This window comes from Squalius cephalus (assembly GCF_949319135.1).
Source record: "Squalius cephalus genome assembly, chromosome: 13".
NCBI classification, from domain to species: domain Eukaryota; kingdom Metazoa; phylum Chordata; class Actinopteri; order Cypriniformes; family Leuciscidae; genus Squalius; species Squalius cephalus.
This window is the reverse complement of record NC_137134.1, coordinates 30987288-31015196: the sequence shown is the minus strand read 5'-3', so window position 1 is coordinate 31015196 and position 27909 is coordinate 30987288. Positions and strand designations below refer to the sequence as shown.

The window sequence follows — 27909 nt, the reverse complement described above, 5'->3', positions numbered from 1 at the left end:
CTTTAGCGGAAGCAATACAATCGTTTTTAAATCAATAAACTCCTTTTTAAATCAATATTTTGTGTCAAATTATTGATTTATTTGGTAGGTAGCCATGTAATTAGCGAGATAATGTAGAGCGAGGCGGGTGTTATAGCGAATACAACCCCTTCCATCCTGATCAGCCTGTCGGGGTTGAATACGCTATAACAACCGCCTCGCTCTACATTATCCCTTACTTATTGTAGGGTGAATTTTTATCTCAGCTTTTGTCTTAGCAGGAAAAACAGTTCTTACATGAGCATGTGCACAGCGTCTGGGTTTTTGCGGGTTAGTGTTTTTGAGGTTTGTGCAGAGATAATTTCACTTTTTTATTTTCAAGGTTTGCACCTTGAACTTAGGGCTTGCGTTCTCGAGCCACCAGGCACTGTTTTGTGTGGAAGAGCGGGCTGGATCTTTGGCTCAGAGCACAAGGCACACAATTACTGTCTCTTACTGAGGTCGTGCTACAGTATGTTTAGCTCTGGGATGGAAATTATTCATTTAAAAATAGGCACTATGATGACATTTTAAAATCCTATTATTCTACGAAAGCAGGAACCGTTCAGTGTTCAGGTCTAAGTCTGTTTCGGTCACATAAACAATCATACACAGTACGACCTGTAGTGAAATGCTTTGTACGACTCTCCACAAAATACAAAAAAATAAATACAATTATATTAATAATAATAATAATAATAATAAATATATAAATATAAATATATGGAATAAAATAGTACTTTATTAAATTTAAAGCTCAAGGTAAAGAGGCAGTTGAGCTCTTTGATCGGCTGACTCTGGAAACAGCCCTGAGAGAGAGATTTGCACAGTTAGTGCAATTTTCCAATGTTCAGACAAACAGATTTAAACTGGGGGAAAACATACTTTACCTGTTCAAGTGCAGGTGATATTTTCCATCACACAGTGATAAAATTCTACAATACAAACAGGAAAACAACAATAAAATATGAAGTTAAATACAGCACAGCTCAACATGCTTTAAGAACCAACACAGAACAAAAAAGAAAAAAAAAAGAAAAGATAGATGATGTGAAGTAGTGCATTTTTATCTTGAAGGCCCCACAGGTCTCCATCACTCCAGCTCCAACCCGGCAGTAAAAAACCTAATCAACATCTCAAATGTTTACAAAAGGTAGAATGCTACACTTTCCAATTTTATTTTTGTAACAAAGAAAAATTCACTTTTGCATATTTCAACAAAGAAGTCATTCAGTGGAAATACTACACATCTGTAATAAAAAAAAATGAATACTGTTTTATCAGTAAACACGCATTTGTGAAATGAGCTTAAAACATCATTCAGATGCTTCACACCCTTAAAAGGCTACACAGCAGCCAGTAACAGTTATGAAATATATAACAATTTAGTTACAAAAATATATTTGGCTTTTTGTAGCTGCTTCAATACACAGTGTCTTTCAGTGCAGTTTTTACAGGTTCAGTTCCTGAGATTCAGAGTTTGATCAAGGACACAATGGTGATATTTCATGGATTAACTCTTGCTGGATTTTAACCTTCCATCTTTAACCACAAATGTTGTTAACCAAACATTAGCGTAGAGTGTATTGGTGTATTCCAATAACGTTTTTGTGATAACATTTTGAGATAAGCAAATAAATTATAACGCCAGACTATCGATGTAAATGTCTGTTGAGAGAATAATGTTAGAAATCAAACTACCCTTTCATCGCATTGCAATAGTTATACTTTGTTCCCTGTATTTATTAGCACAGTCTACAGCAGCGGCGGAGTGATATTAAGTTACCTAGGCAACCGAGACTACTACTAGCTAGCTAGACGTCCCGACTGTTCTGTTCTGTGTTTACTTTTCGGCGCAGTACTAACCGGAGCAAAGTAAAATTCCGCTGCTGCTGATAAACTAGTTCCTGTAAATGTAATGCGATCATTGAGATGCAAGAGTGGTTTGATTTCTAACATTATTCTCTCAACTGACATTTACATCGATAGTCTGGCGTTATGATTTATTTGCTTTTGGTGTACTGTGGAGTGGGTAAAACTGTTTTTAATGGCAGGCTAACAGTTACCGTTGACTCGTGCTAGCCAAGCACCGGCAAACTATGCAACTGGAAGGACTGGATGAAAAATGTTGAAAACTGTCTCCACTGATGAATGACACCCAGGCTAACTTGGAAATGAGGTCCGATGTCCAAAATCCTGAACCAACCCTTTAAAGTCTTATTATAGTCGCCGGTATTGAACTTTCTCCCTGAGAAAAGAGAATTTCCTTCTGATCTTCTTCCAATTGCTTTTTTCCTATTTTCCTATTTTCTTTTCATATTCCCTTTCAGTGAAACTATTAAAATAATAAATAATGTTACTATAAAATCCCATTAGTCTTAGTCACACTAGATGCCCCATTATCAGAAGTATATTAGATTATGGGACGTCCTATTATCATCATCCATCTGTGGAGTCTCAGTTTCTTTATCATCCTCCTTCTGTGGAATCTCAGTCCTCTGATTAAGGGGCACTGCTTCTATGACATCAATCTCCTGAAAGAAAGAAGCAGATTCACAGAAGGTAAAGCAAATGTTCATGATTGATGATTCAGTCACACAAACACAGAAAGGTTTTTTTCTCTCTGATGTTTGTGAATGTAAAGACCCCTGTTCTTCATTCTGAAGTAAAACAGCACAAGAGCAGCGCTCTCTTAAATAAGTCAGTTATTATTAGTGTTCATATGTGATAAATTCTGAATGAAACACGCAGAGAAAACTTAAACAGGGGCTGGTTGCAACAAAGCCCTTAAGTTAAGAAAACCCAGTTATAAGTTTAAAGGGAAGCCTTAGTGAAACCTGGGTTGCAAAAAAGAAAAACCTTAAGCTCATCATTCAGTATTATCCCTTAACTGATTAAGTGTTTCCTTAAGTTCTTTTATGTGTTACAACCAGGGTTTGAAATTAACACCCACCAAATGCGGGTAAAAATCAATTGTGGCAGGTAACGCTGTCAAATCACTAGCCAATTTAGCGTGTTACTTATTGTTTACTCACTTTGCTGGGGAAGTTTGTGTAAGCCAAATCTGCGCAGATTTAGAGCAAATACTCAACTTGTGATTCATCATGATGTATTAAATACAGTGTATTGCGCAGAATCTCTGCATATCTGGCTTAGTTGAACATGCATGTCACTATGCAAAAAATAACAGCGCACTTGTTCATTTTCATTGAAGCCAAAAGCAAAGATTAAAAAGCATTTGGTTAACAGAAAATATTTTGTTATTTTCCAACATCATAAATTATTTTGATGTTCTTTGTACTGTATTGATCTGTCCACCTAAAACATGTTTTTGGTTAAAAAAAAAAAGGATGAGGATGAAAGAGGAAGGGGGAGATGGCTGGATGACAGGATTTTGTTTGATTAAGAAATGAAAGTATGAAATCCAAATTTCATATGTAAACTGTGACGTAGTTAATCTGGTTTATTTCTTCTTTTTCTTTTGGCTAGTAAAAGTTCTGAATGACCGGTACCTTAATTTAGTAGCCAAATTGTCCGGTGAGTGAAAAAGTTAATTTCAAACCCTTGTAACAAAGACCTTAGTGACCATTTTACCCTCAAAAATAAAAGGACCAAAACGGCTCCTTCAAATTGTCTACTGAACTCACAAGCAATGGCTGATTTCATGTTTATTAAGGAGGGAGTACCGAGGTTTAATTTAGTGATAGAAATAAAGTATTATAAATATTAAAGATATGATATGCTTTGAAACAATGTGTATAATGAAGAACGCTTTTAAAAATTAAATTGAATTTTTAAGCAGCTTCGATTTCATAATTTCTTCTATCACTCCCACTGTGTGTGTGTTTGACAGAAATATATATTTTTTATTATTATTATCTCAAGTTCAAGGCAGCAGCCCAAATCACTGAATCTATGAGTTTGAATTTTGGTGTATGAAAAATGCACCGTGGATCTTGCTCAGTTTCCTGAAATTAAGAATACTTTTAGCTGTCAAACATATATTGACAACATATCAAAATATTGACAACAAAAATCAACAAAGATGTTACTGACAACAAGTTTATGTACACAATGTATCCTGCAGCCTATGGTGAAGTCTGGTTTGAGTGGCACACTCACATTTGTGCAGTAAAATACAAAAGAGACTCACTTATCGTAAAGAGAAGCAGTTTTGCCTTATGAAAATGTGCGCTTGAAATCATACAGTCGTGGGAAGTTAAACAAGTAAGCTGTCGATTATGTTCTGTTCATGGGAGATGTCAAAACTATAGCAACTGCTTCCCTATTGCTGTGTTTTGCCAGAAACTATCGTGAAATGCTCAGTGTAAACACTTAGGTAAAGAAATTACTTGCCTCAGGGAAATTTTCACCTTATGGGTACACTCAATAAAGGGTTTTCATGCAACCGGGCCCTGATACACACTACTAACAAATGCCAATTTCTAGTAAAGTCAGTGTTTTGCAGACAGAGATTCAGTGTTCACAGTATCTCACCTTATCATGATCATTTCGCTGTGTCCTGTTTCCTGTTTAAACAACAACAAACTCTTACTTTGATCATTTAGAATAAAAATACATACTTTTACATGTTTTTAAAGATCCTTTTGCACATTAAATATCTTATTTATATTTTGTACAATCTGTATGCTGTATGTAATACTTGCCTTTTCGTTTTTTGTGGAGACAGTAAATCACAGCAGCAGCAGCAGCTACGAGCAGAATAATAATAACAGCAGCAATTATTCCTCCTATAGCAGCTGAAGACAAACCTGGAACAGCTGAAGACACAGTCATTATTAATAGAGATCAATTGATAATCAACTCTCTATAATCAATACTGTTGACTGATATTTACACCTTTCTGCTTTTAGTATAAAGTTATATGATGTTGATTCATTCAATAAATCTGGTGGGGTTTTGAGTAACAGCAGCTAAATTGGCAGGGTTCACATGAAAACTGACTAATATTGTGCATTTTTCTTTATTATTAACAACAGAATTCAAAATCGTAAAAAGTCATAATGTGACAAAACTCAATGTGACAATTGTCAGTCACTTTGATGTGCATAAGGTCATGGAGATGATCCAAAATGAAAACATTTAGTCTGGGAGGATTTAAGTAGAACTATTTCAAGCTGTATTCTAAAACTACTCGAGGTAAAATGCACTGAATGATTAAATGAGACTCACCAGTGACAGAAACACTGAAGCTCCTAATGATGCTGAATCTGCTGTTGCTGATCTGTAGTTTATATTCTCCAGAGTCTGTGATTCTGGTGTTTGTGATGGTCAGAGATCCAGTCTGATGATCCAGCTTCAGTCTGTCTCTGAATCTCTCTTTACACTGAATATCTGTACAGATCTTACTCTGATCTCCAGTGATTTCAGCGATGAGAGTGTCCTTAAAATACCATCCAATAAAATCATTTGTGTTGTTTATTACACCAGTGTATAAAGTGACAGATTCTCCCTCCTTCACTGTCTTTCTCTTCATTTCTTCTCGTTCAGCAGCAGAAACACCTGAAACACAAACCAACAGATGCTGGAGGATCTTTTTTGGGGAAAGATACAGAACATGAGAGAACTCTGCAATAAAACATGCTTTGACTTTCAGCTTGAAAAGCAACATTTATCAACATTCTGTTATTATTAATACATTTTAAGTTAAGTCAAGTCACCTTTATTTGTATAGCACTTTATACACTGATGTATTTAAATAGATGATAACCGAAGGTGATCAGAATAAGAAACTGTCCAGAACAAAACTGAGTGATAAAACTAACAACTAACCAATGGAAGAGCAAAATGTTAAAATGTGTTTAAACAGCACCTAATGCTTTTTTTCCCCCATGTTTATATTTTTTAGTGTATGATATTGCTGTTTGAGCATGAAAAAGCTCTGCAAAGTCCCTCCAGCAGGATGGGATGATTCTCTATATCAGCGTCACTGTTTCTGAACTCCCTGAAATTGTAGTCTTGAGTTTTCTTCCAGGAACAAATACGTCACAATATTCCTTTTTAAATAATTCCCATCCAAGGAATACACTATATAAAGGGACGTGGTTGAGTTTGTTAGTAGTGTTTTTTAGCCATGTCCAAGAGAAACTGTCTTTCTACCCCAAATTTGACCCTCTTTTTCAAAATTTCTAAGGCTGACGTACTTAGGAAACAGTGGTCAAAATGAATTTTTAACACTACTCCACAGCCGTACAACCACAACATATTGTTGTGTTCTCAAAGTTTTTATAATGAATGCTTTTTGAACCAATGCAGGTCAGATGTTATAAATGACAGTTATAACATCACATCTGAAATGTAAGAGAAGTATAAAGCAAAGAATTACCACTGTGAAAAGTTGTACTTGCGAAGGTAGTTCGGCTTGATGCTTTTATTCTATATATTGTTTACACATATTGTTTAATGTTTTAGATATGTTAAAACAGTATCTAATGTTTTAGATAACGTTTAGATACATTAGATATAATGTAAGCATGTTGTGTATATTTGCTAAGCTCGTTCAGAAATTGTGACAAAAACATAATGATAAAAAAAAACACCTTTCAAGTTAGACTTCATTTAAATAAATAAAAATATTAGGGATATTCCTTTTTTATGAGCCTAAACATTCAAATGAAATATTTTTGAAAAGCCCATGCCTAGTTTATACGAATAAAAGCCTAAGTTAAATCTGATCATCATGTAAAGTGATCGACTCCCTTTAGAAAATGTGGACTAAACTGCTTAATTCATATCTCTTTATGAACTATTTGAAGCATCAGTTGCGTAGACTGTCAATGGAGAGACAGAAACAGTTTAAGTTTCATTAAAAGGATCTTAATTCATGTTCTGAAGACTGGAAAAAAATGAGGGAGAGTAAATGACGACAGAATTTTCATTATTGGACTCAAAACTGACCCAGAGTAGCTCCAGTAGTGTTTACAGTGCACGGTTATGGTGAGAGCCATTATATTTCTGACACACAATCCAAGTGGTAAACCAAATTACAACACACTGGGGTCGGCTGACTAATCAGAGCAGACTGCGCTTTTCAGAAGGATGGTTTAAACGAAACAGAAACTAAAACAGCTGTTGCAGCAATGTAACTTATACGAAAAATTATGAGTTTTAACAGGTAAAAAGAAAAAAACACCTCTAAATGTCAATGCAAAATAGTTCACTAAACACATTAATGATGTGATTTAAATGTACAAGACTTGCTTTTAAAAATAATGACTCACCATGAACAGAAACATTGAAGATCTTTTCAGTGTCGCTGCTGCCACTGCTGATCTTCAGTTCATAATCTCCAGAGTCTGTGTATCTGGTGTCTGTGATGGTCAGAGATCCAGTCTGATGATCCAGCTTCAGTCTGTCTCCGAATCTCTCAGTGCCTGCATTACACTGAACATCTGTACAGATCTTACTCTGATCTCTATTGATTTGAGCGATGAGAATGCCTTTTAAATACCATCTAATTCTGTCTTGTTGGTTTGTTTGAACACCAGTGTGTAGAGTGACTGAATCTCCCTCCATCACTGACACTCTGTCTGTATCAACACCAAACGCACCTGAAGAAGAAAGGAACAGTTCATTATGAGCTGAACAATGTTAAACAACAGGAAGGTGCTGTGAAAATGTTCTTCTACAGATCATAAAGATTGTTTGTAGGGAAATTTGCGAACAAACAGCAGAACATCATTGATTCACACATTCACTCATCAGACGAGTCTCATGGACAATCTTGAACAACTTCATGAACATCATACAAACCACATCCTGATTCACATACAGTTCTGCTCATAATTTGAAATTACTCACAATGTTAATTTTAACAAAGAAGGATCATAAAAATGGCATGTTATTTTCTATTTGGTACTGTCCTGAAAAGGCGATTTCACATAACTGTTGGCACACAATAAAAAATAACTTAATATCACAATATTGTCATTTTTTCATCTTCGGAACACAAATGAAGATATTTGGACTCCAGTGGTTTAACCTCAATTTTACATAAGTGCTTTGTTTGAACACACACACACAAAAAACATAATTTACCACTTAAATATTAGTCCAACGAGTGCGTTCACGAGAGCATCATGATTAGTGTAGTGTTGACACAAGAGCACACATTGCGTGAATGCGCATCTGAGTTTAATATATTTTGTAAAAAAAAAAAAAGAGGGTAAATAATGATTTTTTTTTATACAAACAAAGCACTCACGTCACTTCATAAAACTGAGGTTGAACCACTGGAGTCACATGGATTACTTTAATGATGGGACATGTCCCCACCACTTTTGAAACATCTCGCAACACGAATAATAATAATAATTATTCATTACATTTATTTAGCGCTTTTCTAGATACTCAAAGCGCTTTACATGGAAGGGGGGAATCTCCTCAACCACCACCAATGTGCAGCATCCACTTGGATGATGCGACGGCAGCCATATTGCGCCAGAACGCCCACCAGCTTACTGGTGGAGAGGAGACAGTGATGAAGCCAATCAGTGTATGAGGATGATTAGGAGGCCATGATGGACAGAGGCCAAGGGGCAAATTTGGCCAGGATGCCGGGGTTACACCCCTACTCTTTTTCGATGGACATCATGGGATTTTTAATGACCACAGAGAGTCAGGACCTCGGTTTAACGTCTCATCCAAAAGATGGTGCTCTTTAACAGTATAGTGTCCCCGTCACTACACTGGGGCGTTAGGACCCACACAGACCCCAGCTGGCCTCACTAACACCCCTTCCAGCAGCAATCTGGTTTTCTCAGGAGGTCTCCCATCCAGGTACTAACCTGGCTCAGCCCTGCTTAGCTTCAGTGAGCAACTTGTCTTGGGCTACAGGGTGATATGGTTGCTGGAATGTATCAATACAAATAAATAAAACATCTCCAGTTAAATAGCAGAGCATTCATTTAATTCGTTTGTTAAATAAGAGGCGATCCAGCGCTAAAATGTGTTGTCAAAGTGCTCGTTGCCGCTGTGAATAGTGGCGCGGATCTTGTGTGGCTCGTGCACAGTCTTCACTCGGACGCGCGCTTCAATCCGTTGTGGAGACTTCGGTGAAATTACAAAACAAAATGCACACGTGTCCCTGTCATACAACCACCCAGCCAACACACCCATGTGGGGCCCAAACGGGCTGCAAATGGGCTGATATCCGGGGCCCACCTGGGCTACCCAACTGGGAACCCAGCTAATTTTGGCCGCGGTTTCCGTGGTGGTCCCACATGTGTTAGCCCAGATAGGTTGATGATGGGCTCTTGATGGGCTCCATATCGGGCCCATATGGGTAACCTAGGTAGCACCCATTTAGGGCCTACAGGAGTCTGCACACATGGGTTGATGATGGGCTCTTGATGGGCTCCATATCGGGCCCATATGGGTAACCTAGGTAGCACCCATTTAGGGCCTACAGGAGTCTGCACACATGGGTTGATGATGGGCTCCATATCGGGCCCATATGGGTAACCTAGGTAGCACCCATTTAGGGCCTACAGGAGTCTGCACACATGGGTTGATGATGGGCTCTTGATGGGCTCCATATCGGGCCCACATGGGTAACCTAGGTAGCACCCATTTAGGGCCTACAGGAGTCTGCACACATGGGTTGATGATGGGCTCTTGATGGGCTCCATATCTGGCCCATATGGGTAACCTAGGTAGCACCCATTTAGGGCCTACAGGAGTCTGCACACATGGGTTGATGATGGGCTCTTGATGGGCTCCATATCTGGCCCATATGGGTAACCTAGGTAGCACCCATTTAGGGCCTACAGGAGTCTGCACACATGGGTTGATGATGGGCTCTTGATGGGCTCCATATCGGGCCCATGTGGGTAACCTAGGTAGCACCCATTTAGGGCATACAGGAGTCTGCCCAGATGGGTTGATGATGGGCTCTTGATGGGCTCCATATATGGCCCATATGGGTAACCTAGGTAGCACCCATTTAGGGCCTACAGGAATCTGCCCAGATGGGTTGATGATGGGACCCAGATAGGTCTTATCTAGGGCTCTTATGGGCCACAACGGGTATATATATGGGCTACCATATTTGTCTGTTTGGGTTACCTTATTTTACAGTAAACCCCTAAATACAATCATTACATGTAATCCACTAAACTATACTAAAATGTTAAAGGTATTCAATGAACAGAAACCAGTAGTTCACTTTTAAAGTTACTTTATTAAGCAAGTACAAGTATCACAAAACAAGAAAAGAAAAAAGTAATATATATATATATATATATATATATATATATGCACACGTTATATATGCATATCTGAAAAATTAACCATTTCACAAACAAAACAATAACCGTGCAGCTTCTCACTCCTCTGTTGTCGCTCTCCCAACGGCCCTTTGAAAAGAGAAAATAAATCAGTCAACCATTATGCCACTTTTTTAATTCCTTTTCACAGTTCAATCAGATGTGTCAGGTTAGCCTTTTGGTGCCCCACATCAAGTGTATCTAGATAAGGGGTTTGCAAACCTGTCCTGGAACACCCCCTGCACTGCACATATTGGAAGCACAAAATGTACATTTTGACCAACTTTTACCACTTTGAAGTAATTTCTAAAAAATAATTAGTGTTGAAGATCATTAAACCGTTATGCTGCCTCATAAGTCTGTCTGAAATCAGAATGGTTACTGCTCAAATAAATAAAAACTAAACTAAATCGGTTTTGTGAGGCACCTTAGTGTGTAAACGCTGCCTGCTAAGTCGTTGCCTGATAGGGCAGCGAGGCAATGAGTCAGCTGCCTAAGTTTTCAGATGCAGACTTTGTACGTTTCCCTCATCTAATATACCGGATTCATCACATTAGCTCATTTATAGAAACTGCAAGATCTGAAGTGGGTGTGCAGTACTGAGGGTTCCCAGGACAAGTTAGAAAACCAAATATTTGCCCATCATTCATCCAACTCAAATATTGCTTATCACTTGACATGTAAGTAGTAGCAACTTTACAAAGTCTACTCGCTCTAATGTTATGTTACAGAACATATTTCTCCTGTTTTACAACATTTGCACTGGCTCTTAGTTCAATTTTAAAAACTAAACAAGTTGGCTCCTTTATATCTTCTTCATATACACTTCCTCCACTACATCCTAAGATCGGCTTCTGCACTTACACTTGTTCTTCCACGCACTCGGACAACTTCCATGGGGTCACAAGCTTTTGGTTGTGCTGCTCCTGATGCCACCACTTCCTCTTCACTTCTTGCCTGCTGTCTGTACTATCCTGTATAAATAAAAGCAAGAAAAACTCAATACAAAATAAGTCATGTACAAGATTTTCACTTTACAGTTCAATTAGTCGGGTAGAAAACAAAGTATACAACACTATCCATTCTAAAACACACTTTATGTATTCACACAAGCAATTCTTCAGAGCCCCAACATGGAATTGTAAAAAAATTAATATTACTCCCATGTGTCAGTTACGATTACTGTAATGAAAAGGTCATGATTTCATCTTTAAAACAAATGAAGAAATCAACAAATTGTGGTGTTGAGCTGAGAGGGTTGTGGTCTGTTGCTCTTTGAATTAGGCCTATATCTTTCAATGCAGGTTTATATTGTTTCAACAATTTGCCTGACCCCTGGGGGCTCCGTATATTTCTGATAATATTTGTGGAGAAACATTACACTGTTTTAATTCAGAATCCTAACCATACATTGTAGGCTACTAATTAAAAGTAATTTATTAAATCAAGTAAAATAAAAAATAACACAAAAGGCCAATGAATCTGTACCAGAAGTGATAGTGCAATGTAGCAGCTAAAGAATAATCCTCCACCAAATTGCCAGTAATCAGCTGGTCCTTGGCGAATCTGAAGAGGGGGAAAGAAGAAATTATTCAATGAAAAGTCCTTAAAAAGCAGTATTTTCTTATATCATTCCTTCAAACAATCTTAAATTAAAAAAAAAAAAAACCGTTTGCCATTATAACATTCACACTACATGAACTGAGTAATGTCAAGGGCTGGGTAAAAAATATTGATTTCTCGATTTTATTTGATTCTCATTTTTACGAAACAATATCAATTCTTAAATCCCAAGAATCGATTAGTCAACCTGTTTTCAGTTGATGAATGAATGGAACATTGTAGCGTGCATCCCATCCAATAAATCCAGCCCTAGTAATGTCATCTTTGAGACTGTTAGTTGTTACATGATGATTAAAAATGTAAACATAAACTTTAAGCATGGCAATCCCATCAGAAATGTGTATCATTGCAAGGGAAGCACACACAAAAACAAAAAAAAAAACAAAAAAAAATGTAAACAAATATATTTCCAATACTGTTATCAGTGTTTGAAGAGGTTATGTAAACATACTTCTAACGAATAAATGACTGTTTTATCACTTTACTCATTCCAACGCTTTTTTACCTCTCATGCGTTTTTAAACTAACGTTAGCTGACATTAAACACACAACGTTACCAACAACAAAACACAGCAATGTCAGATGGTACTAAATTACATTGAAATACGTGCTTATATTGCTACAGCAGTACAAAAACACACACAGAGATAACTTATTGAACGTATAAGGTTGCATTAAGCCTATGACTGTTAACGTTTCTCATGTCCATAAACGTTAACGGTTAATTTAACTGACTGCTATAAGGACTGAAAAATGTTTTCTTACCTGATATCGCCAGTATTTTTACAGACCACGTACGAACCCTTCCTCTGTTCACATTCCAGCTTTTGTTCTTCATTGATATCAACTTAAATTCGCTCAAAATTTAAGAATTCAACAGGCAGATATAAAATAATCCAGGTCTGACCGAGTAGGCTAATCAATGCAAGCAGCAGCTCAGCTGCTGCTCAGTGCGCGCCTATTTTAAATTTGAAAATACGTCCGTTACTCTCGGTCGGTGACTGAGCCGTGCAGAGCCGCGCACATTCTCATTGGACAGTTTCCTGGAAGACAGACAGATTAACCAATCATGCTCAAAGTAAAACGGCGAAACAACCAATAACAATAGTTTAATAACAGTTAACATAGCGGTGTATTGAGTTTTATTTGCAGTCTGTATTATTATTTAATTAATTAGTCAAATGACATGACAGTGTATGAATACAAATGTAATAATGCAATGTAAACGGTTAGGCAAGCAGACAAAATTGTAAATTCAAACAAAATCACATAAGGCAAAAGGTTTGAAACTTTTATTGTTAATAATGATAATTATATTTTAACATATACTGAAGAGCTGTTATATCCAAAAAATTATGAAATGCTAATTAATTGTCACAATAATGTTGAAAGGCAGATATTTCTGCTGTATGTTGTTTCAACGTACAGATCTTGTAAAAATGTCAACGCTGATTTAGAAGTGTTTTAAATCTTTTACTTTTTTCTTTTCTTGTTTTGTGATACTTGTATTTGCTTAATAAAGTAACTTTAAAAGTGAACTACTGGTTTCTGTTCATTGAATACCTTTAACATTTTAGTATAGTTTAGTGGATTACATGTAATGATTGTATTTAGGGGTTTACTGTAAAATAAGGTAACCCAAACAGACAAATATGGTAGCCCATATATATACCCGTTGTGGCCCATAAGAGCCCTAGATAAGACCTATATGGGTCCCATCATCAACCCATGTGGGCAGATTCCTGTAGGCCCTAAATGGGTGCTACCTAGGTTACCCACATGGGCCCGATATGGAGCCCATCAAGAGCCCATCATCAACCCATCTGGGCAGACTCCTGTAGGCCCTAAATGGGTGCTACCTAGGTTACTCACATGGGCCCGATATGGAGCCCATCAAGAGCCCATCATCAACCCATCTGGGCTAACACATGTGGGGCCACCACGGAAACCGCAGCCAAAATTAGCTGGGTTCCCAGTTGGGTAGCCCATGTGGGCCCCGGATATCAGCCCATTTGCAGCCCGTTTGGGCCCCACATGGGTGTGTTAGCTGGGGCAAGCTCTGTCCAGATTGTCCTCTGGTGTCTGCGGATGAATCCACGTTGAGCTGGGAAACGTGATGTAAATGTTTGCGCGTGAATCCGTGGCCAACAAAACCAAAATTAGCTGGGTTCCCAGTTGGGTAGCCCAGGTGAGCCCCGGATATCAGCCCATTTGCAGCCCGTTTGGGCCCCACATGTGTTGGCTGGGGATCTTGTAAAAATGTCAACGTTGATTTAGAATGGTTTTTGTTAATCTTTTTCAACAACAAACTGACATTATTTCAACCATATTTCAACGTTGAAGGTCGGTCATGTGCTGGCTGGGTATGTAGCCTACTCATTTCCCATTAGTGAACTGACTAGGTCTCACATAGGGAGCCCATCTGGGTTTGCCCATGTTGGACCTACTTAGTTGACCCAAGTGGGCCCCAGATAAGAAGCCCCTTTTGAGCCCATGTCCATCTGTACCCCTGTAGCCCATTTGTAACCCATATGGGCCCCAGATAAGAAGCCCCTTTTGAGCCCATGTCCATCTGTACCCCTGTAGCCCATTTGTAACCCATATGGGCCCCAGATAAGAAGCCCCTTTTGATCCCATGTCCATCTGTACCCCTGTAGCCCATTTGTAACCCATATGGGCCCCAGATAAGAAGCCCCTTTTGATCCCATGTCCATCTGTACCCCTGTAGCCCATTTGTAACCCATATGGGCCCCAGATAAGAAGCCCCTTTTGATCCCATGTCCATCTGTACCCCTGTAGCCCATTTGTAACCCATATGGGCCCCAGATAAGAAGCCCCTTTTGAGCCCATGTCCATCTGTACCCCTGTAGCCCATTTGTAACCCATATGGGCCCCAGATAAGAAGCCCCTTTTGATCCCATGTCCATCTGTACCCCTGTAGCCCATTTGTAACCCATATGGGCCCCAGATAAGAAGCCCCTTTTGAGCCCATGTCCACTCTGTACCCCTGTAGCCCATTTGTAACCCATATGGGCCCCAGATAAGAAGCCCATTTTGAGCCCATGCCCACTCTGTACCCCTGTCGCCCATTTGTAACCCATATGGGCCCCACATAAACGTGTTGGCTGGGCACTGATAAACATAATCGGTTTTGATGAGAAAAACAAAAACAAAACAAAACCATATACGATTGCAGATTAGAACCCATGCACAACCTGACACACTTGGTGTTTTAACAGCGCCACAGGACCATTTAAGTTCACGCTTAAAATAGTCGGATCTATGGATTTATTCACGTGACAATTCTCACCACTAACAACATATATTAGAACTCATTAAACAACAAATTATCAAGTACTATTTAAATCGATTGCTAGACATCATGATGTTATTGTATACATCTGATTTATGATTTAGCATTGTGCTAGCAACGTTTTTTTATTAAACATTTTTATTTATTTGCATTAGTAAGCTACAGGACATGGTACTACAATGCGTCTTTCAAAAATGACCTGCGCGAAAGAGAAAAAACTAAATGCGTCATTGTACCCAGCACTTCTGAAAATGCACTTCCGAATGCGTCAAACCGGCGCGCCCATAAACAACACATAGGCCTGTCACTTTTGGTTTTGGACGAGGTAGATGCTGTAACATAGCCTACTGCTTAAATGTAACAATGGTCACGTAAAACACACTGCAAAATACAAATGATAAATGTTTTTATCTGTCAGATATAAAGCAAAGAGAAAACAATAAGGTTACTTTCGTTTTCACCGTCGGTCGGAAACGAGAAACCTAAATGTCTTACCATGGACGAATAAAAAAAAGAGCGATTCAATGTGAATCTTCATCTTCACCATTTCCCCCAAAAATCAATGCAAATTTTGATACACAACAATGTATCGTTAAAAAAAAACAACAATGATCTGTCGTTCCTCGACAAATGTCAGAGAGAGAAAATGAGTTCGACATCGGCTGCGGCTGATATAAGCTGTTAAGTGAGAGTTGCCGCCTGGCGCCTGCTGGCGGGGAGATTATTTATTCCTGGAGATATAATTCTAACAAACCAAAAAAAGAAAGAAGAAAAGCATAGAAGAGCTAAGGTTTACTAAATATTTATTCTCATCCATCACCATAAGATGCAAGACAAATAATAGGTTATTATTAGTATGTTATGTTTCCTATTGATACGAACAATTCAGATCTAAATTACCCTTTGTCTGATGAAATTTGATTGATTGAAGTGTTTACATGAGAACAAACAGATTTGTTCTCACAATCTGTAGTTAAGAGCCTTAATTGTTTTTAGTAATTCGGAAATTTAGTGCACATGAGTGAAAAAAAATACAGCACAGAAGAATGTCTAATTTAGCGTGAGATTTCATTGTTCAACGTGAGAGCGTGAGATTGAGGCTGAATGCGTGAATGTCACGCCAGATGCGTGAGCGTTGGCAACCCTGTTATTTATTTATTTATATTGCTTTTAAGGAATTACCACTACAGTGGGTACATTGGGTAAAAAAAAAACAAAAAAAAAAACAACAACAACATAAAGAAACAGTGACAACCTTAAAAGTTAAACAGAAATGTGAAAATGTTTACATATTGAAACACACTTTGCAGCTTTCAAACCCAATATTGTGTTTAAGTATTGTTGAATTTCTAATCTTAAAATTAAAAACAAAGGCTTGTTTCCTCCAAATTGAATAATAAATAATTTATTAAGTAATAGTCTTTATGATACGATTTGTCTTAAGAGAAAAAAAACAAATGACACATTTTTAAAGCAAAGTTGAATATTGGGCATGAGCCTTAATAAAGGAACATAAATCTGACCAAAAACTGAATGAGGACAACTCTAAAATAAAGAGAATCAGAATCAGAATCAGAATGAGCTTTATTCGCCAAGTGTGCACAAACACACAAGGAATTTTTTGTGTTTTTTTACAGGAGCTCTTGGTACATACATACATATATGACATTAGAACAGGCATTTAAATGAGAACATAAATAAATAGAATAAACAATAATAATAGTTTTAGTATACATCTGAAACAGAAGACTTATGTACAGATTTGTGCATTGTGTGTACAGCTCTATAAATAAAATGTGTATATGTATTTACACAAAAAAACCTCTTGCTTCTCTCTCAAGTACTGAATGAATTATACAGCAGGTGTTAATTGCTGTTTTAACAAATGATGCAATATTTCATTATGTAGACCAACATTTTTTACGAAATGTATCAATATCACAGTTAAATCTGTTAACAAGATAATAATTGCATGGGTAATATTTATAGCCTAATTGAGTTTAAGCGAAATGTCTTTGATTCTGTTTGTGATTAAAACTGCCAGAGTGATTTCGTGATTTCAGTAGCTTAATGAGGCTTCATTACGTCATAACTGTTTCGAAACATTTGGAAATTTCAATGGTTCACCTCTGGAAGCAATGATCCCTGTGAACCCATAAATCAATGAACAAGTGTCTGTGGGTTTTACCAGGGGTCCGTTCTTCGTTGCTTATTACATCCGAGATCAAATGACACATCCAAGATGATATCATCGTGCGAATCATGATCTGGCTAACTCGGTTCTTCGAACACACTTGCCGGATATGATTAGTATCGCTGGATTGAGTTATCTGAGATAATTGCGCGTTCATGCGCTGGTTAAAAGGGGATATGTATCGATAGTAGAAACATTGATCAGCAACGCTGCTATGAAGAACTAATAGTCGAAGTTTATTCAGAATTTTAATGTTTAATCAAAACGCCAGGGAACACCTCAAAGTCTGCAAAAGCCAGGAGAGAGGGCTCGCAAAAAGTAGCAGACAATTTAAATCCGTTAGAAGTGGCCATGTTAGATGTTTTTATCACTTATTAGCCTATATTTTTGTATTTTAATAATTGTATAATTACTTTGTTCATTGTAATGTCAGTCACCATACTAGAACATGGGAACAAATAAAAGTGAAGTACAAAAATAGTCTACATAATGGTAATTTTTAGTTATATTATAGTCTCTTTTATAAAAGGCACTGTTAAAGGGGTGGTTGAGTGTGATTTCACTTTTCTAACTTTAGTTAGTGTGTTATGTTGCTGTTTGAGCATAAACAACATCTGCAAAGTTACAAAGCTCAAAGTTCAAAGCAAAGGGAGATATTTGCTTTTAAAGAAAAGGACTACAACAAACGGCTGGTTGGGACTACATGACATTCCTCTCGGGTTAGTGACATCACTAACCCTAGAATTTACATAAACCCCGCCCCCGGGAACAAGCAGTCCATGTTGAGAAGAGGAAAAGTTGTTGTATAAGAGTACATTTGTGAGTCAGCTTAAACTTTAGCATCCATCTTTTCACATGCAATACAAAGTCACTCTGTGTGCATCTCACAACAGTTCATATGTGAGCAATTTATAGATTTATCATGACAGAATATCCTAATTGAAGATAGTTAACTCCACATCAGCAACATAAATTCATCCACTAACCATTCAGAGACGTCCTGTTGCATTCTATATGTTGTCACTTCTTCTTGAGTCTCTCCATCCTTATCTGACTCCGTTTAACATTAAAGGCAGAACAGTTTCTGTCATTTTAGTGTGTCTGCGTGAGGTAATAGCAGCTGCTAACAGACACGATCTCTTGAAACCCCGCCCTCTGCAGCAGCTCATTTGCATTTAAAGAGCCAGGCACAAAACGGTGCGTTTTTGCTCACCCTCAAAAAGTGACAACTTTAACTTGCTATATAAAAATATCTGTGGGGTATTTTGCGCTAAAACTTCACACACACACACACTCTAGGGACATCATAGATATATTTTACATCTTGTGAAAAAGGCATTATACCACCCCTTTAAATAAATGTTTGTCTGTTTATAAAAGCAACCAAGAAAAAGGCTGAGAAAAAAAAATAGAAAAGATCTTAGTAGCCTACACTGTAAAATTATTTCTGCTGCATTAAATTAAGGCCGTATAGTCATTTCAACTGTTAAATCTTGAGTAATGATGAATTGCTTTGACTTGTGAAAGTGAAAACTGATAAACTTATGTTAATGTAAAAATATTTTGCCATGAGTTATTGATCACATTTTCCCCGAGTGTAGTTCATTGTAATGACATTGTGTTGTAAGCAGGGTTGGGAGGGTTACTTTAAAAATGTATTCCGTTACAGTTACAAATTACTTCATAAAAAAAGTATTCAGTAACGTAATCCAAGTACTATAATATGAAAGTAATGTAACTGATTACTTTTGGATTACTTCAAGGTCACGAATATAAATAAAGTAAAAAAAAAACAAAAAAAAAAACTTTTATTTATAAAGAATTTGGCCTTAACACATTAACACAGGCCTGAATATATATTTATGTAAAGGGCTATACAGACATCTAGTGGCTAATGTATGGTATTACAGATTATTTTCTTTTATTTTTAACAAATTTTTAACTAAAAAATAAAAACACATTTAATTTTTTTTTACACAATCTACATATAAGTTTATTTTAAAATAAGCCTACATGTTGACTAAAGCCGTGATCTTTCTTAATTTGCCTGACTGAACTTGTGGCGTTGGCAGTGGGAGTTCCCCTATGTTACCTAGACAGCGAACATCCCGTTACGTGAGAAAAGATTAAGAAAGGACATTTTGGGTACTAAAAAAGCTACCCTCCGAATTTCTACAAAATAGCAGCGGAATTTCCATGAATTAAAAGTGATTTTACCAGCAGGCAGCGTCGTTTAGCAGCAGTAATTCAATCTGCATCTGAGGAGATTGTAGACAGCTGTTATTTGCACATGCACCAGCGCGTGGCACACGTGAGTCATTACTGGCAACAGAACCAGGAACTACTGTATAATCAAGCAGCGCTTAATATGTGTTATTATGCCAAAATAATTATTTATATAGTTTTAAATGAAACCATTGTAATCCTGAAAGTATTCCCCCTTTTTTCAAAATGTAACTATAATCTGATTACTACGTTTTTTGACGTAACTGTAACGGATTACAGTTACTGGATTTTTGTATCCTGATTACATAACGCCGTTACATGTATTCCGTTACTCCCCAACCCTGGTTGTAAGGCCCGCTATATTGGCCCAATCTGCCGGTTCGCCAATACACGGGGAAGGTCTCACGTGTTCTGTCCTCACTCATGCAAAGTATTGGTTGGTTAAATTTGTAATATATTAATCATATATTTACTCGTTTATTTCATCTGACTCCATAAAGAGAGAGAGAGAGAGACAGACCACCTATTCCATTCGTGTCCAGCCAAGAAGAGCCCAGATAGCTCACGCACACCTTCCTTTATCCTGTTTGCCCAGGTGATACGGGGGATGGGGAAAACCACCCTCAAATGGCTTTTTCCAGTTTTCTCTAAACTTCTATAAACCTTATTACCTTTTATTTTATCTATCTGTATATGATATATCTGTACCACTCACTTTGAGACATTTCAAATGACACCAAAACATAACCGTCAATGATAAACATTCACATTAAACCATATTCTTGTGTGAGTTCTTAGTAGTTTGCGGAAGTGAGGTCGTATGGGGGAGGTCAAATGGTAATTAGCCCTTTGTCTCAGACCAGGGCCTCAACCAGTATTACAGTGTTTTCCTCTTTTGTGCACTTTTACATAATACACCAACACTTGTATCTGTTCCGAAGAAAGTGGTGGCTGAAATATGTGCAGTAAGTGGACATTTTCTAACTTTCCAAAGGAAAGAAAGTATAAGACTTTTTAATGTCCATTTGTTTCCATTGCACTGGACAGTGAATAAACCCTCTCAGATAACTGTCATATGGAGGAACTAGCCTACCTGCAAGTGCATAAATAACTTTACTTCATTTATACTTGTATGCTTTATGGCTGCAATATAAGTTGCAGGATTCCACATCTACAGAAAGGCCTACAGAAGAGTCTGCACAGACAGAGGAGACATAGGCCTACAGATGGGCAGTGGATAGCCAACTTTTCCTTTTTATTTGTTGCATGAGGCATGTGTCTAATATCTCTTGTTGCAGGCACTTGACCACTGGCTTTTCTTTACAAAGAACAATTGAAATAAAACTCAAGGAACTAAGCATATTAGTCTTTTATTAAACATTTAATGAAAAGTGTTTGTTTGTTTTTTTTGGCAATGTTGTGTAATATGGCACATGCAACAATGTCCCAGGCCCTGTCAGGTGTGCAACCCTCAGACTTTTCAGACACTGAAATCTTCCCTTTAGCCAAAGTTCATTTCATTGTGTGCCCTTGTCCTGGCTAGAGCTGCATTGTAACTGGTTTGGGTCAGGGAATGGGGTCATAAAACACCTGTCTGCAGGAACATGTCATAATCACCTATGAAATAATGCAGTTCTGTTAGGATCAGCATAAGTGTATGTAATACAGTGAGCTTGATATTTAATTGTGGAACTTTTCTTACCACTTTCAAATAATGTGCATAAATGTGAATCTCTGAAAATTCTTAAGTCATGCACAGATCCTGGCCATTTTGCTTTCACATTTGTGATATGGAAGATTTTAGTCAACTGTTTTTTATTTTATTTGATATAATATTACTAATCTGGAATATTAAGAATCACAGTAGTATCTGGGCTGCACATTTACATTGTGAATCCCCTTTCTGTTCACATAATCCCCTTCATTGAGGCCTTGATGGCAGTCTATGGTAGCCTATAGTCTATGGTACCTGTAATGGCAATTTTCAAAAGTTAATAACAAACAGCATCAATGGTGTAAGAACTTTCAAGAGGCAAAATTGTAATAAAGAGAAAAGGTTTATTTCAATGAGGATTCTTTTCACAAAAGCCGCAGCTACCCAGCTTTGAAACAGAATACCTATAGACATAATAAAACATAGACATTTTATACAGTTTCTTGGCAAAAAAACTCCTCCTTCCAGGTTTCTTGTAAATTTCCAGAAAGATACCCCCTATCTTCAGCTAGTTCGGACTGGTTTCTACCCCCCCCTGGTGCAGGTCACACTGTTCTTGTCCCTGAGACACCCAAAGGCCTTCATCTATGGCCTAAATTGCCTCCTGCTTCCCTGTCCCCCCTCAGCTGCTAGAAAACCTCACAGAAACATATGCTTAAACAGTTTAAGAACAAATGATTAAGAACAAATGATTATAAGAAATACTGAATTTTCCAAAACAGTACCAATTACGTTAATGAAGCCTGAGTGACATAGGCTATCTGTAATTGGCATGGTCATGATTTTATGATCTTCATAAAAAATTATGATTGCCTAAAAAAAAAAACAAAAAAAAAAACACTGCTTTACAACATTGGGTCTTAAAGGGACACTATGCAAGTCTGAGTGTTTTTTCTCTACGAGCTCCCCCTAGTGTCTGGTAGTATAATGCTTTCAAACACTCTGTCGTAAAAACGAACTGTTGTCCCTCCCCCCTTGCCACGAGCAACCCAGCTGATCAGCTGTCAACCTAGCTGAGCAGAGGAACCGGCTATTTCAAAACCAGTTATGTCTACCGAGGCAAGTAAAGCAATACTTTCTTTCCAACTGATGGCGATTTTTTTATTTATTGTGTTGTCATGCATACTAGTATTTTTACCGGGAACGAACGATATGAACGAGGCGAACTACTGCTTTCGTGTTTGTTTGTTTGTTTGTTTTTGGGAGAATGGGCATGAGCATAAAAAAAAAATATATCGGAGGCTAATATTTGTCTAAAGTTATATTAGCAAGGTCTATAAGTTCATCTGGTAGAATGATGGTTTACATTTGCTTGTCTAAGAAAACATCAGAACGTTTTTTTCTAGCTCGATCATGATATGTGCAACATTTTGCGCGTCTGATATTGCCTACTATCAGACGCGTTGACTTAGTGACATAAAATAAAAGTGTAAGTTACACAAATAAAACCGACAGAGGAACGGCCAAACAACTACAGAAATCAAATGTGTTTGCTATGACAATGCTAACATCAAAGTTATAGTATCTAGCGTACTAGTAAGCCCCTAACAGACAGCGATCATAATAAAAACCTTTACAGACAATAGCAAACATCCTGAGGTCGCAATTACTTGAAATTTAAATATTAAACAGTTTATTCCAAAGATACTTAACTTACAAGTGCAACAGCAGGATCAGCATCCGTTTTGCAGGCTTCTGTTTCTCTCAGTTCTCACCATTCTGAAAAAGCCGGTCCGATATATTTACTCGAGTCTGACTTCTTGCTCGGTCAGTCTCCCGTTTCCTCTTTCGTTGGTCCTCCGACAAAGATTTCCTAGCTTTCTGCTTCTTTTTTACAGGCTCAGCCTCAGCCATAACTAAATCTATCGTTGCCCTTTGCTTATAGCTAGCCCGCCGGTGCTTGAATAGGGGCGTGTACGTGTGCAGTGCCGTCAAGCAATTCGTTACATCGCGAGACCTGATATCACGCGATACTTCCTGACACCGACCCGCGTCCCAAAGTTGCAAGTGAGTTTTTTCCGCTCTCGGGCACCAGGGGGGTGCGAAACCACCACCATTCAACCCGAAATAAGTAATATAACCATTCCACTGACTCCGAAGCTGTTCAGTTAAGGTTAAAAAGTTACCTAGAGCACCTTTAAGTGTTTTGGAAATGCCACACACACACACACACACACACAAAAAAAAAAAGTAAAACTGTCTTTTAAACATAAAAGCGACAAAAAACGACAATCTCACGAATCACGAGAAAAAAAAATATATCTCAGAAAGAAAGTGCACTATCGCGCTGCGCTGGACTTCCCGTATCAGCTCCGCTTATGAAGCCGGGATCTAATCCTGTTAACATGAAATAAGCCTGCTCCCGAGCAGGTTTAAGTTTGCGCACATGTTGCTATGACAGCAAGTCCAGGATGAGCGTTGAAGAACCAAACAATCCAAGATCATGCCAAATCGCCAACAATCAAATCCAGCTAAGTGAGTTAGCGACGTACGAAGAACGGACCCCAGATCTGTAAAAGGTGTTTTAATGCATGTTTGAACCAGGTTTTTGTTGCATTTACACTGTTCTGTCCACTAGGGGTCACCGTGGAGAAGGTGTGGAGTGTTTGACACAATACAGCACATTTGTTCCACGAAGCCTCGATCTGGCCACCAGTAGGTGCGACATTTTGACAGATATATAAACCCATGGTTTAAACCCAGCCAATTTCCAGTTTTAGAATAATAATATTATTTCCCCTCCTACATATTATGACCAAATAATTGATTTACACACATTTAAAAGCCCTATTTACGTTTATTACAGAGTTATGTTGTACAATCATTATATACAACCAGAAAATACAAATCATATTCATACAAATAGATTAGTCTTTGGAAATAATTTTTTTCTTCACCGTTATTTCTAAGCCTTAACTTGCGCAAAATACAGAGTATCACAGAGCCACATCAGGTCATCAATAATGCATCTGCGTGTTTTACACTCTTTGACCACCAGGTGGGCAAATGAAGCACCGAGAAATGAACCACTTAACAGAAAAGCTTCAATTCTTCATGAGGCTTCATCTCAACATCACTACCAGGAAGAAGCGAGGAAGAGGAGCATCTCAAAGTGCAACAGACTACAGTCTCTGTATAATCTTTATCCAAGCACCTGCTGGTGGATGTTGTAACTACACTCTCGTTGCAATGAGCATCTTTAAACGTTCACATCGGGGCATATAGGAATAGGCCTATGCTTCTGAAAAAAAAAAAAAGGTAAATGTATACAATGCCAGTATACTAGAACATGGAACATGTTGGATATAAAATAAACTGTTTTACAAATATCATTTGTATATCAAGTGGTCTCTTGGCTCAACTTACCCCCATTGAGGAGTATATAGGAAGACGATAAGTTGTGCCATATGGGGGTAGACTGTGCCTCTGATTATGCTGGCTTATAACATGGCTTTTTTTTTGTTAAATTTCAGAACAAAATAATGTCCAAATTGAAGAAAAAAATATTGACTGCAATTAACCTTACAGAACTGGGCTAAAAAAAACAATATCCCACTTATTTATACAAGGCCTTTTTAAAATTATCAGAACAAAAAAAAATATATAATAAAAAAAATGAAATGCAATGTGGAATTGCAGTAAAACAATACTTTATAATAAATCATCAGAAAACCAGAACTTGGCTCTTAATGACCCTACTCATACCATTTGATCAAACTTGAATCATCCAATTCTTAAAGTATAGCCTCCTATTATGACTTTTTTGTTGTTGTTGTTGACTTGTCCTTGAAGAAAAAAAAAATCACCTTGAACAGCAAAATAAGAATAATAAAAAATCTTTAATGTATAGTTACAAATTATTTCATGGACTTCTATTCATCACAGGGTGAGTAAAATGGATGACTCTTCAAATATTTGTGGTCAACACGAATTGTATTTTTGTTGCCTAGTGTTGTATTACAAATTTATTAAATGTTTAATTTAGGTTACTGATTTTATCTGCTCAGCAAAGTTGCAATTCTAGTTTTCTCCATTGTAAGTTAAATGAGTCAGATCACTGAAATTCACCTTTTGTTCTGTAAATGGCTTTTGGAGCCAAAGTCCCAGCTCCAGACTTTGTATCGTTAGGCTGATTAGATTAGCACATATGCGTTTGAATGGTTATGCTGATTGGATTGAGACTGGTAACACGCTGGAGTCTGGGGCGGGTTTCTTAATCTGTACTCATTTACATGCTTTGTTTGAATTTGTCTCCGCCTCTATATAATCCCTCCCCCTTGGAATGTATATATCTACAATGCATACGGTATTAGGTTAGACCTGATGATGATGAACTACAGATTTGATGAACTACAGACTTGGAAGAATAAATCTCTCCTGCTTATAAGATCCATCTCAAGTCTCCTGGTCTTGCTTCGATTAAGGAATAAAGTTTACAACACTAGAAACAAGGGTTGCTCAACATATAGACTCAAATCACCCCATTCTTCCCTAGTTGGCTTAAAGTATGTGAACTGAGTAGCATGTAGCATTAAGTGTATACATAAAACAGCAGGCAAAACCTCGGTGAGACTACTTCCAGTGAGAAGTGAGAATACGCTGAAAAAAAAAAAAAAAAAAAAAAAAAAAAAAAAACTTAACTATGAAGAGCCCTGGGACATGGAAACATGGAACAGCATACTTTACGCAACATGAACATGACCAGCAACAGACATGACAGTCACTATACACATTACACAATATACAGTGCATGATATAGTCTTTAGATAGTATAGTATAGTATAGTATAGTATAGTATAGTAAAAATATATATATATATACATATATTGTATGGATATGGTCCATCTGAATTGAATTCATACACGTTCATTCTATTTAGAACATACTTTTTTTTAACAGTCGTAAAGTAAGTTTTAAACCAAATGTAATATTTCGGATGTAGCATTACTCTCCTACTAGTATCAAGCAAAGCATGCAGGGAACTAGATTGACTGTCCAGTTAGTTATGAAATCCAAAAATAATTTATGTAGTCACAACAAAATTTTAAGTTAGCCTTAAATATCAAACATTTAAAGTAAGGGAAGGCAACTTTTTATAAACACTTTTTGTTATACTGGTTGAAACCAAGCTGCAACCTTCTGGCCTCTCTCTTGAGTCCAACACCATATTAAACGTATTATACACATTAAAACAGATAAGAGGAATTAAATGGACTAAAATGAGTAAGACAACATGTAAACCTATTAAAACTCTACATAAAATCATCATTACAGAGTGGGTAATACATGTATTGTGTGACAGTGTCACAAACTCATCCGTAAAAATTTCATTAAGTCTTAAAGTTCTGCATAATTAAGGGCGTGGCCACTTGAGTGACAGGTGGATTGCCGCTGCTGTCACTACTAGCCGTTTGTCTGCTGTCTGTTAGCTGTCATATCACCTCAGTTAATCCCGCCTCTTTGCCCATTTTCGTTTATCCAGGAGTGATGTGTGATGAGGCGCTGCCAAGACAGCGACTGTCGGCGCCGCTCACTTTGGGCTTAAAAAGTGCTCTTCAGAAACCTACGGATAACGTCATGGACACTACGTCCATTTTTTTTAAGTCTATTGTTGAAACACTAATATTAATCAATAAAAGAAGTGGTCTAAATATTAATTGTATTATTTCAAGAAAACATTATCTCATAATTCTGAGATAGGCCTAATTAAGTCATTAATTCAGAAAAACAGAGCAAAAACTTTTTATTCATGAAAAATCATCTCGTAATTCTGAGATAATCAAGTCATTAATTCAGAAAAACAGAGAAAAACTTTTTATTCATGAAAAATTATCTCGTAATTCTGAGATAATTAACTCGTTAATTCAGAAAAACAGAGTAGATTTTTTTTCCCTCAAGTGAATGCAATACGCTTCCATAGGAAATACAACGGCAGTTATTATTTGACAGATTAACGTGCCCCCCCCCCCCCCCCCCCCCCCACCCCCACCCCCACCCCCCCCCACACACACACACACACACACAAAATCACGCTCACCCCTCGTTGCAGGCCTGTAACCGTTGCTCGCGTGCGTTGTGGCGGCAAAACAAAAAGATAATTGGCCGCTTCACTCGTCCGAAGAGCCAAATAAATATGAAATGGGATACCTTATAGTGAAGAATCCTCCCTTGTTAGGAAACTTTAATCACTCAGTTCTCACTGATATGCACGTCCTGGCGATCCTCACGATCCCTCGTCGCCAGGGGAACCTCTCGGTGATTCAGGGCGCTACCTGGATGTCCAGTCGTAAAATTTCTCGTTATTCACGTTGATATTAAAAGTCCACTTTAGTATTTAGCTACTCAGTCACTATTTCGTTTGTAGTAGGCACTTATTCGTCTGGAACTCACACAAGTGTAGCTACTGACAATCAGAAAGTTAACTCAGTTTTCAGCTTACCACCAGCGAACCTTGTGAAAATAAAACAAATACTGCTAAATAAACTATTTCAATACTTTTCATTGCTCAAAGAAATAAAATCAACCAATCCTATTC

The 27909-nt window shown here is 37.5% G+C and overlaps 1 protein-coding gene and 2 long non-coding RNA genes across 3 annotated transcripts in view; 1 reads left to right on the top strand and 2 right to left on the bottom strand.

Moving 5' to 3' along the window:
- Positions 1 to 27909, top strand: part of LOC307169983 — a 553579-nt gene that overhangs the window by 470026 nt on the left and 55644 nt on the right. The window lies entirely within an intron of this gene.
- LOC307169939 (uncharacterized protein) lies at positions 1174 to 15948 on the bottom strand. Its single transcript, XM_079890818.1, has 6 exons — positions 15736 to 15948; positions 7260 to 7589; positions 5212 to 5541; positions 4686 to 4799; positions 4516 to 4547; positions 1174 to 2552 (listed from the first exon to the last, which is right to left on the bottom strand). Exons 1-6 carry the CDS (start codon positions 15785 to 15787, stop codon positions 2421 to 2423), a joined length of 990 nt encoding a protein of 329 aa, XP_079746944.1. The 5' UTR covers positions 15788 to 15948; the 3' UTR covers positions 1174 to 2420.
- LOC307170311 lies at positions 10308 to 12273 on the bottom strand. The gene is made up of 3 exons (XR_013823344.1): positions 11793 to 12273; positions 11169 to 11278; positions 10308 to 10394 (listed from the first exon to the last, which is right to left on the bottom strand). It is a non-coding gene; the product is annotated as an uncharacterized lncRNA (long non-coding RNA).

Excerpts from the sequence above, each read along its gene's own strand:
- LOC307169939 (XM_079890818.1), bottom strand. The coding sequence starts at position 15,787 with ATGGTGAAGATGAAGATTCACATTGAATCGCTCTTTTTTTTATTCGTC. Across the intron at positions 5,542-7,259 it reads CTTCAATGTTTCTGTTCATG|GTGTTTCTGCTGCTGAACGA; the intron begins GTGAGTCATTAT and ends TTTGTGTTTCAG. Across the intron at positions 2,553-4,515 it reads AGCGAAATGATCATGATAAG|GAGATTGATGTCATAGAAGC; the intron begins GTGAGATACTGT and ends TCTTTCTTTCAG.